The sequence below is a fragment of the Scyliorhinus torazame genome, chromosome 7, assembly GCF_047496885.1.
Source record: "Scyliorhinus torazame isolate Kashiwa2021f chromosome 7, sScyTor2.1, whole genome shotgun sequence".
In the NCBI taxonomy this organism is placed as follows: domain Eukaryota; kingdom Metazoa; phylum Chordata; class Chondrichthyes; order Carcharhiniformes; family Scyliorhinidae; genus Scyliorhinus; species Scyliorhinus torazame.
The window spans coordinates 267,691,334-267,703,935 of NC_092713.1; the positions used below are offsets into that span (position 1 = coordinate 267,691,334).

The 12,602-nt window shown below is 53.9% G+C and overlaps 1 protein-coding gene across 2 annotated transcripts in view; it reads left to right on the forward strand.

Annotated features, from left to right (window-relative positions):
• Positions 1–276: 276 nt before the first annotated feature.
• The window catches only part of LOC140427024 (S-phase kinase-associated protein 1), a 36,166-nt gene continuing 23,840 nt past the window's right edge, over positions 277–12,602 (forward strand). The window contains exons 1-2 of one of the 2 annotated variants that reach the window (XM_072512427.1): positions 277–454; positions 8,848–8,944. In XM_072512427.1, coding sequence (XP_072368528.1) covers positions 8,848–8,944 — 97 coding nt within the window. In that variant the 5' untranslated portion in view covers positions 277–454. Of the gene's footprint in view, positions 472–8,847; positions 8,945–12,602 lie in introns of both variants that reach the window. The other variant, XM_072512428.1, reaches the window with a different exon arrangement.

Sequence of the window (12,602 nt, forward strand, 5' to 3'; positions counted from 1 at the left end):
ATTTCCGAAGCCAGAATTGCATTGGTGTTAGATCGACCGCAGTTGTAATTTGTGATGGATTTCGGTGTGAGTTTCATTTTTGTACTGAGTACCTGAATTAAAATAATCTTGTCCGGTAACAAAGTGCGGCTTTAACAGTTGGGGAGGGAGCTGGCTGGAACATTATAGATCGATGGTCCCAGTGTTGGGATTTTTCTAAAAGAAGAGGGAGGGGTGGAATTTGGGAGTAAACTGGCTGCAGGTTGTTGCTGTTTATGTTCCTGTTCGGGAGGCGCTCTGAGTAGACAGCTACAGAGCGGGGTCCTGCCCAGCCTCCGGCGCTTTCCGTTAGCCGGCAGCTGGCGGCCCCTCACTGCCAGTCACAGGCCAGAGTCACCCTGTCCGGCACCGCGGGGGCACAGCAGGCCAAGACAGGCAGGGGAAACGGCAGCCAGTTCATCCGTCAGGCGGAGAGGTGAGGGTGAAGGAGGGGTGAGGCGAGGGAGGGAGAGGTGAGGCGAGGGAGAGGTGAGGCGAGGGAGGGGTGAGGGAGGGATGGAATGAGGGTGCAGGAGGGGTGAGGAGAGGACGAAGAAGGGGAGTTGAGGGCGAAGGAGGGGAAGGGGAGTTGAGGGCGAAGGAGGGGAAGGGGAGTTGAGGGCGAAGGAGGGGAAGGGGAGTTGAGGGCGAAGGAGGGGAAGGGGAGTTGAGGGCGAAGGAGGGGAAGGGGAGTTGAGGGCGAAGGAGGGGAAGGGGAGTTGAGGGCGAAGGAGGGGAAGGGGAGTTGAGGGCGAAGGAGGGGAAGGGGAGTTGAGGGCGAAGGAGGGGAAGGGGAGTTGAGGACGAAGAAGGGGAAGGGGAGTTGAGGGCGAAGGAGGGGAAGGGGAGTTGAGGGCGAAGGAGGGGAAGGGGAGTTGAGGGCGAAGGAGGGGAAGGGGAGTTGAGGGCGAAGGAGGGGAAGGGGAGTTGAGGGCGAAGGAGGGGAAGGGGAGTTGAGGGCGAAGGAGGGGAAGGGGAGTTGAGGGCGAAGGAGGGGAAGGGGAGTTGAGGGCGAAGGAGGGGAAGCGGAGTTGAGGGCGAAGGAGGGGAAGGGGAGTGGAGGGGAAGGGGAGTGGAGGGGAAGGGGAGTGGAGGGCGAAGGAGGGGAAGGGGAGTGGAGGGCGAAGGAGGGGAAGGGGAGTGGAGGGCGAAGGAGGGGAAGGGGAGTGGAGGGCGAAGGAGGGGAAGGGGAGTGGAGGGCGAAGGAGGGGAAGGGGAGTGGAGGGCGAAGGAGGGGAAGGGGAGTGGAGGGCGAAGGAGGGGAAGGGGAGTGGAGGGCGAAGGAGGGGAAGGGGAGTGGAGGGCGAAGGAGGGGAAGGGGAGTGGAGGGCGAAGGAGGGGAAGGGGAGTGGAGGGCGAAGGAGGGGAAGGGGAGTGGAGGGCGAAGGAGGGGAAGGGGAGTGGAGGGCGAAGGAGGGGAAGGGGAGTGGAGGGCTAGGGAAGGGGAAGGGGAGTGGAGGGCGAAGGAGGGGAAGGGGAGTGGAGGGCGAAGGAGGGGAAGGGGCGTGGAGGGCGAAGGAGGGGAAGGGGAGTGGAGGGCGAAGGAGGGGAAGGGGAGTGGAGGGGGAAGGGGAGTGGAGGGCGAAGGAGGGGAAGGGGAGTGGAGGGCGAAGGAGGGGAAGGGGAGTGGAGGGCGAAGGAGGGGAAGGGGAGTGGAGGGCGAAGGAGGGGAAGGGGAGTGGAGGGCGAAGGAGGGGAAGGGGAGTGGAGGGCGAAGGAGGGGAAGGGGAGTGGAGGGCGAAGGAGGGGAAGGGGAGTGGAGGGCGAAGGAGGGGAAGGGGAGTGGAGGGCGAAGGAGGGGAAGGGGAGTGGAGGGCGAAGGAGGGGAAGTGGAGTGGAGGGCGAAGGAGGGGAAGGGGAGTGGAGTGGAGGGCGAAGGAGGGGAAGGGGAGTGGAGGGCGAAGGAGGGGAAGGGGAGTGGAGGGCGAAGGAAGGGAGGGGAGGTGAAGGAAGGGGTAGACGAGGGAGGGGAGGGTGAGGCGAAGGAGGGGAGGGTGAGGCGAAGGAGGGGAGGGGGAGGCGAAGGAGGGGAGGGGGAGGGGGAGGTGAAGGAGGGGAGGGGGAGGCGAAGGAGGGGAGGGGGAGGCGAAGGAGGGGAGGGGGAGGCGAAGGAGGGGAGGGGGAGGCGAAGGAGGGGAGGGGGAGGCGAAGGAGGGGAGGGGGAGGCGAGGGAGGGGGAGGCGAGGGAGGGAGGGGAGGGGGAGGCGAGGGAGGGGAGGGGGAGGCAAAGGAGGGGAGGGGGAGGCCAGGGCGAAGGAGGGGAGGGGGGAGGCCAGGGCGAAGGAGGGGAGGGGGGAGGCCAGGGCAAAGGAGGGGAGGCCAGGGCAAAGGAGGGGAGGGGGATGCCTGGGTGAGGGAGGGGGCGGGGAGGGGAGGGGGAGGCCAGGGCGAAGGAGGGGAGGGGGGAGGCCAGGGCGAAGGAGGGGAGGGGGGAGGCCAGGGCGAAGGAGGGGAGGGGGGAGGCCAGGGCGAAGGAGGGGAGGGGGGAGGCCAGGGCGAAGGAGGGGAGGGGGGAGGCCAGGGCGAAGGAGGGGAGGGGGGAGGCCAGGGCGAAGGAGGGGAGGGGAGGGGGGAGGCCAGGGCGAAGGAGGGGAGGGGAGGGGGGAGGCCAGGGCGAAGGAGGGGAGGGGAGGGGGGAGGCCAGGGCGAAGGAGGGGAGGGGAGGGGGGAGGCCAGGGCGAAGGAGGGGAGGGGAGGGGGGAGGCCAGGGCGAAGGAGGGGAGGGGAGGGGGGAGGCCAGGGCGAAGGAGGGGAGGGGAGGGGGGAGGCCAGGGCGAAGGAGGGGAGGGGAGGGGGGAGGCCAGGGCGAAGGAGGGGAGGGGAGGGGGGAGGCCAGGGCGAAGGAGGGGAGGGGAGGGGGGAGGCCAGGGCGAAGGAGGGGAGGGGAGGGGGGAGGCCAGGGCGAAGGAGGGGAGGGAGGGGGGAGGCCAGGGCGAAGGAGGGGAGGGGAGGGGGGGAGGCCAGGGCGAAGGAGGGGAGGGGAGGGGGGAGGCCAGGGCGAAGGAGGGGAGGGGGGAGGCCAGGGCGAAGGAGGGGAGGGGGGAGGCCAGGGCGAAGGAGGGGAGGGGGGAGGCCAGGGCGAAGGAGGGGAGGGGGGAGGCCAGGGCGAAGGAGGGGAGGGGGGAGGCCAGGGCGAAGGAGGGGAGGGGGAAGGCCAGGGCGAAGGAGGGGAGGGGGGAGGCCAGGGCGAAGGAGTGGAGGGGGGAGGCCAGGGCGAAGGAGGGGAGGGGGGAGGCCAGGGCGAAGGAGGGGAGGGGGGAGGCCAGGGCGAAGGAGGGGAGGGGGGAGGCCAGGGCGAAGGAGGGGAGGGGGGAGGCCAGAGCGAAGGAGGGGAGGGGGGAAGGCCTGGGCGAAGGAGGGGAGGGGGAAGGCCTGGGCGAAGGAGGGGAGGGGGAAGGCCTGGGCGAAGGAGGGGAGGGGGAGAGGGGGAGGCGAGGGCGAAGGAGGGGGAGGCGAGGGAGAGGGGAGGGAGGGGATGGGGAGGGCGGGGGAGGGGATGGGGAAGGCGGGGGAGGGGATGGGGAGGCGAGGGCGAAGGAGGGGAGGGGAAGGCGAGAGCGAAGGAGGGGAGGGGGAGGCGAGGGGAGGGGGAGGCGAGGGCGAAGGAGGGGAGGGAGTGGCGAGGGCGAAGGAGGGGAGGGAGTGGCGAGGGCGAAGGAGGGAGGGGGAGGCGAGGGCGGAGGAGGGGAGGGGGAGGCGAGGGCGGAGGAGGGGAGGGGGAGGCGAGGGCGGAGGAGGGGAGGGGGAGGCGAGGGCGGAGGAGGGGAGGGGGAGGCGAGGGCGGAGGAGGGGAGGGGGAGGCGAGGGCGGAGGAGGGGAGGGGGAGGCGAGGGTGGAGGAGGGGAGGGGGAGGCGAGGGCGGAGGAGGGGAGGGGGAGGCGAGGGCGGAGGAGGGGAGGGGGAGGCGAGGGGGGAGGCGAGGGCGGAGGGGGAGGCGAGGGCGGAGGCGAGGGCGGAGGGGGAGGCGAGGGCGGGGGAGGGGAGGGGGAGGCGAGGGCGAAGGACTGGAGGGGGAGGCGAGGGTGAAGGGGGGAGGCGAGGGCGAAGGAGGGGAGGGGGGAGGCCAGGGCGAAGGACTGGAGGGGGAGGCGAGGGTGAAGGGGGGGAGGCGAGGGCGAAGGAGGGGAGGGGGGAGGCCAGGGCGAAGGAGGGGAGTGGGGAGGCCTGGGTGAGGGAGGAGCGAGGCCAGGGCGAAGGAGGGGAGGGGGGGGGGCGAGGGGGGGGAGGCTAGGGCGAAGGAGGGGAGGGGCAGGTGAGGGCGATGGAGGGGCAGGTGAGGGCGAAGGAGGGGAGGCGAGGGCGAAGAGGGGGATGCGAGGATGAAGGAGGGGGGGTCTTGCTTAAAGGATGAGACGTGGGGTTCTTATTGTCTCAAAGTGATTGGGAATGTAGAATGAGATTGATAAATTCCAGTGAGAAAATCTTATCTATCACCCTGAGTATTTGTCCCCCGGCCTTCTCTCTATGTATACCCCATTCGGTCCTTTCATCATTTTCAAGGTTGTGCAATCCTCAGCCTACCCTTTTCTGGTGAAAGGAGCCCCAAACCTTTTCAATCCAATAGATATGACATTAATTCCTGGCATTGTCCTGTATAATTTCTTGATTCTAGTCCATTGCCTCCTTTCTTTATAGTACGGAGTTATGGACTTTTAATATCACTCCAAATGTGATCTAACCAAAATTCCACCTAATTAAATTTTGCTTTCGAAAAATCTTTTAAAAATGACTATCCTAACCTGTAATATTCCTTGTGGTGATTTATGTACATGTACTTCAGATAACTTATTTGGCACTTATTTTCCAAGCAGTATGTGGCCTCCTTTATTCTTGCCAAAATGTACCGTCTCTTACTTGCCTATATTAAAGTTCATTTGCAGTTATAAATCCATTCTGTAATTTTCTGAATCCTCTGTTAACTAGGGTGTAATTTGCAAATTTTGAAGTTGTGCTTCAGATTCCTGAGTTCAAATTTTTTTACGTAAATGGTGAACAACTGTGGGCCCAGCAGTGATCCTTGTAGACCACCACACTTGCTGTCCCATTCAGCTACTTTGTCTATTGACTCCACACGTTCTCACCTTACCTATGAATCTACTCTTGTACCTTTATCAAAGCCCTTTTGTCTACTGCATTAACTTTATCCAACCTTCATTTATGTCAGAGAATTCAATAAAGTTGGTCAAGTATGACATTCCCTTTTGAAATCTATGCTGAAATTTCTTTTCAGTTTCTATTTTTCTAGCCCATCTTTCAGTAGGAATTCTATTATCTTTCTACCACTGATATGAAGCTAATTGGTCTATACTTTAACTCGCTTTTTAATATAAAAATCACGTCAGCTGTCTGCCAGTCCTCTGGCATGATTTCCTTTTCTATTGACTTTTAAAAATATATAATATATATATAATATATATGTGTATGTATATACTAGACTAGAACCTCTGCTATCTCGTCCTTAACTTGCTAATATGTATAGATGCAATTTGTCCAGGTGTTTTATCATCAAGTTTGATCAGTTTATCAATCTCTCTGTCATAAATATCTTTATCATTTATGATCTCTTCTTGCATCATGTCCACCATGTTAAATCTCCCTGGTAAATAACTGACGCAAATAAAGTATTAATCAAAGGAAGTAATCTCTTGGGCCTTGCACTAGTGTATGGGAATAGAAGGTTAAAAGAGGTTAACTCGTATCTGGAGGAATTATACAGGAGGTCGATATTCAGATTCCTGAGGCATTGGAATTTGTTCTGGGGCAGAAGGGAGCTGTTGCCACATGAGACTATGATTATAGTGGTCCAAAGAGAGGTTTGGGAACTTAATGATCCTAGCTTCAAGGAATAAACTATGCATTACTGGATATGTGCATCTTTGAAGATGGCAGGATGAGTCGAGAATGGTTGTTTAAAAAAGCTATGTATTAGGGTGGCACGGTGGTGCAGTGGTTAGCACTGCTGCCTACGGCATTGAGGATCCGGGTTCGATCCCGGCCCCTGGTCACTGTCTGTGTGGAGTTTGCACATTCTCCCCATGTCTGCGTGGGTCTCACCCCCACAACCCAAAGATGTGCAGGTTAGGTGGATTGGCCACGCTAAATTGGCCATTAATTGAAAAATAAAAAGAATCGGGTACTTTAAATTTTTTTTTTTTTTTGAAAGCTATGTATTTAGTATACTTTTTCTTTGATTTCAATTTTGACCTTATTTATGTATTCATGTTTTTTTTTGTTCATGGGATGTGAGCATCACTGGCTAAGCCGGCATTTATTTGCCGTCCCTAATTGCCCCTCAGAAGGTGGTGGTGAGCAGCCTTCCTGAATCCCTGCAGTCCATATGGACTGTTTAGTGGGATGTATTTTTCCTGACTCTATGAATCAATCTCACTGATGACCTATTTGTTTGGCAGTAAATTTTTCAGTGTAATTTTTCTAGTTCCATTCTCATCCTATTGATATCAGCTTTGTTCACTTTATTACTTTAATCTTTGTCTTATATTATGTCCATAGGGCCATAATATTGCTGTGTATAATCACTATTGTCTAGATGCTCCCCTATACCTCATTCTTCTATCTGTTCTGGTGCAATTCCCATCGTTAGATCCATAATGATCCCTCCCTTTTAGGCTTTTGCATATTGGGTAAAAAAGGAATACTTCAAGTATTGTAAAAACTCTGTTCTGTGTACCACTTTTGTTACTTCTTGCCAGTTCATTTGGGGTAGTTGTAAACTTGCGTGACTATTTAATGTTATTTACTCTCCATATTTCTTCCACCCATCTCCTTTCCCCTATTAGGCGATCTGTTATATAACCGTATTTCTGCGATCATTCCTATCTTATTTCAATGTTGATGACTTCTGTTTCTCACCTTTGATTAACCATGTTTTGTTTTTATAATGCCATTGCTATCTCAATAGTGCAGTTCCATCCCCATCCCTTTCTTCCTCCCTGTCCTTTCTCAATATTTTATAACCTGCAATATTTAGTTGTCAGCCCTGTTCTTTATGTAGCCACGTTTAGTTACTTCCAATACATCTGCCTTCTTGCTACAGGTTGCCACCTCCTGTTCTTCCATTTTGTTTTGGAATGTGCCTATATTGCTTCTCAGGATGTTTAATTTGTCTTTAATGATTCCATTAATTCTATTTGTACCTGTACTATAACGGTTTATCACGGTATTAGTTCCCCGAGTGTTACTTTTGTTTTCTATTTTACCTTACAGCATGTTAGTTTATTTTCACCATATCCCACTAATCACTGGATTGCTGGTTTAAAATTTATTCCACAACCCTATGTATCCTTTCTGTTAGGATATTGGTCCCACTCTGGTCTAGTTGGAGCCTGTCCAAATGATGCAGCTCCTTTCTACCCGAGTACTAGTGCCATTATCCCTTTCCACAATCTTCTCCAATTGCTTGGGACATCATTTACTTCTGCACTAGGAGTTTTGAGATATCTGAACCAACTTTCAATGAGAAATGGAATGTACTGCACACATTAATTATGTTTCTTCCGAAATTGATGTTAAATATAAATTCCTCAATAAGATGGGGGTAAAGTTCTATCTGATAGATATGTACATGCGAAAGATGGGCTGAATGTTGGGATTTTTGTATCCACTTATACTTTGCTTGTTTGCTTCCCCATATCTTTTAAAATAACCTTCTATTCCTTTCTCCTGCACTGATCTATCTAGTTTTCTGTTAAAAACACTGATAATGACTAGATAATCTGTTTATCGGTGCTGTAATAAGAGAGAAAAATGGAATTTTGGCCTTTATAGCTAAAGGAATAGTGTATAAAAGTAGGGAAATGTTCCTGCAACTGCACAAGGCTTTGGTGATACCACACCTGGAGTACTGTGTACAATTTTGGCCCCCTTATTTGAAGAGGGATGTAGTTGCATTCGAGGCATTTCAGAGGAGGTTCACTGGATTGGTTCCAGAGATGAGGGGTTTGTCTTATGAATAGAGTGAGCAGTTTAGGCCCATACTCTCTCGGGTTTAGAAGAATGAGCAGAGATCTAATTGAGGTAAACACAATGATAAAAGGTATTGATAAAGTAGATGTGGAGCGGATGGATTCCTCTTGTGGGGCAATCTAGAACAAGAGCTCATAGTTTTAGCATAAAGGGTAGCAGATTTAAAACAGAAATGAGGAGAAATTACTTCTCTCAGAAGGTTGTGAATCTGTGGAATTCATTATCCCTGAGTGTGTGGATGCCGGGTTATTGAGTAAATTTAAGGAGGCGATCGACGGATATTTAATTAGTAATGGTTTTAAGGATTATGGAGTATGGGCAGGAAAGTGAGTTGAGGCCGAGTGGAGATCAGCCATGATTATATTGAATGACAGAGCTGGCTCGAGGGGCTGAATTGACGACTCCTGCTCCTAGTTCATATGTTCTTGGTTGAGGGACAAAGTTTTGCCAGGATGTGTGGGAGGGGTGTGGTCGGAAAGCCCCTCTGTTCCTCTTAAAATGTGCCTACCTACATCTAATTGAGCGGGTCTTGTTTGAATGTTGGCACCTCCGACAATGTAGTAATACATCACTGACAACTTGGATTATGTGTCCAAGTCTCTGGAGTGGAACTTGAACTCCCAATCATAAGATTTAGAGCGCTGCCATTAAAACCAAATCAGCTGCCAGCGAGACTTCAATAATAAAACGTGCAATTCAAATTCAATTTTCATAATTCCGTCTGTGTCCTCCCCCTCCCCCCAAGTTTTGTGTATTATGGATCTATATTTTGAGTGGCGGGGGGGGCAATCGTTGAATCAAACATTGCAGTTTGGAATCCCTGGAACTGTTCTTTTCTATTTTCAGATGCCTTCGATTAAACTCCAGAGCTCGGATGGAGAAATATTTGAAGTTGATGTGGAGATAGCAAAACAGTCTGTGACAATCAAAACCATGTTGGAAGGTCAGTGTGTTTCTCTCTGGAAATAATCTTGTTTACAAGTTAATCATCCTTTTGAAATATCAAGCTTCTTTGTTTCCTTTATTCCTTGGTAGCAAAAACAGGAAGGCAGATTATTATCTGAATGGCTGTAGATTGTTAGGGGAATGTGCAACGAGATCTGGGTGTCCTTGTACACCAGTCACTGAAAGTAAGCATGCAGGTGCAGCAAGCGGTGAAAAAGGCAAATGGTATGTTGGCCTTCATAGTGAGAGGATTCGAGTACAGGAGCAGGGATGTCTTACTGCAATTATACAGGGCCTTGGTGAGACCACACCTGGGATATTGTGTGCTGTTTTGGTCTCCTTATCTGAGGAAGGATGTTATAGCTATGGGAGAAGTGCAGCAAAGGTTGACCAGACTGATTCCTGGGTTGGGGTGGCTGATGGATGAGCGGTCGATTAGGATTACATTTGCTGGACTTCCGGTGACGGTGGGTGGGAGGCGGCCGCACAAGGGAGAGCCCCCGCTCGGGAACGGCAATTTCGGGCCTTTAAGCCCGGTCCCAGGGTCCGCAGAGGTGGCAGAAGAAGGGAGAAGGCACGGAGGAGGCACTGAGAAGACACAGGAGGGAAAAAAACCCCAAAGAAAAATGTCGAGGGTGAGCAGAAAAACGGCAGAAAAAAAACCAGCTGGAGGTCCGTCGGGGAGTGGAAAGGTCACCGCGGGGTCACCAGGAAAAATGGAGGCTGCTGCACCAGGGAAGGCCGCACTGCTTATGGCTGAAGAAATAACCAAGGTGATGGCTGCGGAATTTGAAAAGCAGTTGGCGCAGATTGCGAAATGCATAGAGACGGTGAGGAAGGAGATGAGGGAGGTTTTGAGCATGCTGGTGGAGGAGGCGGTTTCCCCGGTGAGGACGGAGGTGGCGAGCGCAGTGGCGGAGGTGCGAGAGCAAGGGGAGGTGCTGAAGGAAGTGGAGGAGACGTTATTGCAGCACGGTGATCAACTTGCCTCGATGGGGAAAGAGATGCGGAAGGTGATGGATACTAACAAGGATCTGCGAGGAAAAATGGAAGACCTGGAAAATAGATCCAGGCGACAGAACTTGAGGATTGTGGGGCTGCCCGAAGGAGTTGAAGGACCGAAGCCGACTGAGTATTTTGCCGCGATGCTGGCAAAACTACTGTGGGAGGGGGAGGACCCCTCCCGATATGAACTGGATCGGGCTCAACGGTCGTGGAGGCCTGTACCAAAGACGAGTGAGCCGCCAAGGGCAGTGACTCTGTGCTTCCGTAGGTACAGGGTGAAGGAGAAGGTCCTGAGCTGGGCCAAGCAGAAGCGGGTGGTGCAGTGGGCTGGAGCTGGTATATGTGTATACCAGGACTTTAAGGTGGAGCTGGCGAGGCGGGCTGCCTTCAACCGGGTGAAGAGGGCACTGTACATTAGCAAGGTGCGGTGCGGCATTGTATATCCAGCGAAGCTGAGGGTGACTTACAAGCTCAGGGACTTTTATTTTGGAACGGCGGAAGCAGCGGAGGAGTTTGCGAAAGCAGAAGGACTGTGACAGAACTGACAAATTGAGGAATGGCCATGTGCCGATGTAACCTCATGACTGTATTTTCTTCTTTTTTGTATCACTGCGCGCGGGTGTAGAGACTAAAGGAGCCAATGTGGTATATATTTGGACGAGGGAAGGGACGGGACTTTCACTCGAAATGAGAGTTCTTTGGGGTGTAGGTGGATAGGCGGGGTTTGTGTGCTAAAAGGGGATCTTTGGGCTTTCCTGGGGCTGGGCAAGTGGGAAAGGGACCCGGGCGGGGGCCTCCACGCTGGCCGGTGTGTGCCGGCCAGTGAACGGAGTGAGGTGGGGGGAGGGGGCTGCAGCCATCGGAGCCTGGCAGAACAGGGTCCGAGTGGTCTAGCCGGGGTGGAAAGTTGGGGGGGAAGGAACCAAGGGTAGGGGGATGAGTTTTACAAGAGGCAGTGGACGGGAGGAGCTGGAGACCTGGGGTGGTGGGGGGGGTGGGAGCTGTGTAAGATTAAGGGTGACTACGGGTAATCCCTGATTTATTTTGTCATTTGTTTATGTAAACATGCGGGTTGAGGTTTGGGGGTTGGTGGGTAGATGGGATCGTTGTTGTTATTATGGGACTGACATATCTTGCTGATTATTGTTTATGTTGATGGATGTAAATGTGGGAGAAAATGTGAAAATGGAGGAGAAATAAAAAAAAATGTTTAAAAAAAAAAGGATTACATTTGCTGGAGTTGGGATGGGGGGAGATCTCGGAAACCTAGAAAATTATTTTTTTTAAAAAAAATATATATATTTATTAAGATTTTTAACACTTTTTTCACCCTTACAAACAACCCCCCCCCCCCCTCTCGTAACAAATAGCAAGAAAACGCACATAGCAAGACATAAACATGGTAAAACGCTATGTTACAGAACTTTGTACATTGGATTCCTCCCGTACATGTCAGTTTTCCAGATCCTTCATGTATTTTCTTGCTCAAATACCCCCCCCCCCCCCCCGGGTTGCTGCTGCTGCTGACCGACCTTCATCTAACGCTCCGCGAGATAGTCTAGGAACGGTTGCCACCGCCTGTAGAACCCCTGCGCAGACCCTCTCAAGGCAAACTTTATCCTCTCTAATTGATAAACCCTGCCATATCATTTATCCAGGCCTCCACGCTGGGGGGCTTCGCCTCCTTCCACATTAGCAAGATCCTTCGCCGGGCTACTAGGGACGCAAAGGCCAGAATGCCGGCCTCTTTCGCCTCCTGCACTCCCAGCTCGTCCACTACTCCAAATAGTGCTAGCCCCCAGCTTGGCTTGACCCAGACTTTCACCACCTTAGATACTGTTCCCGCAACTCCCCTCCAGTGCCGGGCATGACCAAAACATATGGACATGGTTCGCCGGGCTTCCTGAGCACCTCCCACATCTGTCCTCCACCCCAAAGAACCTACTCAGCCTCGCCCCCGTCATGTGCACTCTATGAACCACCTTAAACTGTATCAGGCTAAGCCTGGCACACGAAGAAGAGGAATTAACCCTACTTGGGGCATCAGCCCATAGCCCCTCCTCAATCTCCTCCCCCAGCTCCTCCTCCCATTTACCCTTCAGCTCCTCTACCAATGCCTCCCCCTCTTCATTCATCTGGCATTTCGCCGACACCTTGCCCTCTCCGACACATACACCCGAGATCATCCTGTCTTGAATTTCTTGTGCCGGGAGCAACGGGAATTCCCTCACCTGCCGCCTCACAAACGCCCTCACCTGCATGTATCTGAAAGCATTTCCCGGGGGTAGCCCAAACTTCTCCTCCAGTGCCCCTAGGCACGTAAACGTCCCATCAATGAACAGGTCCCCCATTCTTCTAATCCCTGCTCGATGCCAGCTCTGAAACCCCCCGTCCATCCTCCCTGGGACAAACCGATGGTTACCCCTGATCGGGGACCACACCGAGGCTCCCATTGCACCCCTGTGCCGTCTCCACTGGCCCCAGATCTTTAACGTTGCCGCCACCACCGGACTCGTGGTGTACCTTGTCGGCGAGAGCGGCAGCGGTGCCGTCACCAGTGCCCCCAGGCTCGTTCCTTTGCAGGACGCCATCTCCAACCTCTTCCATGCTGCCCCCTCTCCCTCCATCACCCACTTACGGATCATCGCCAC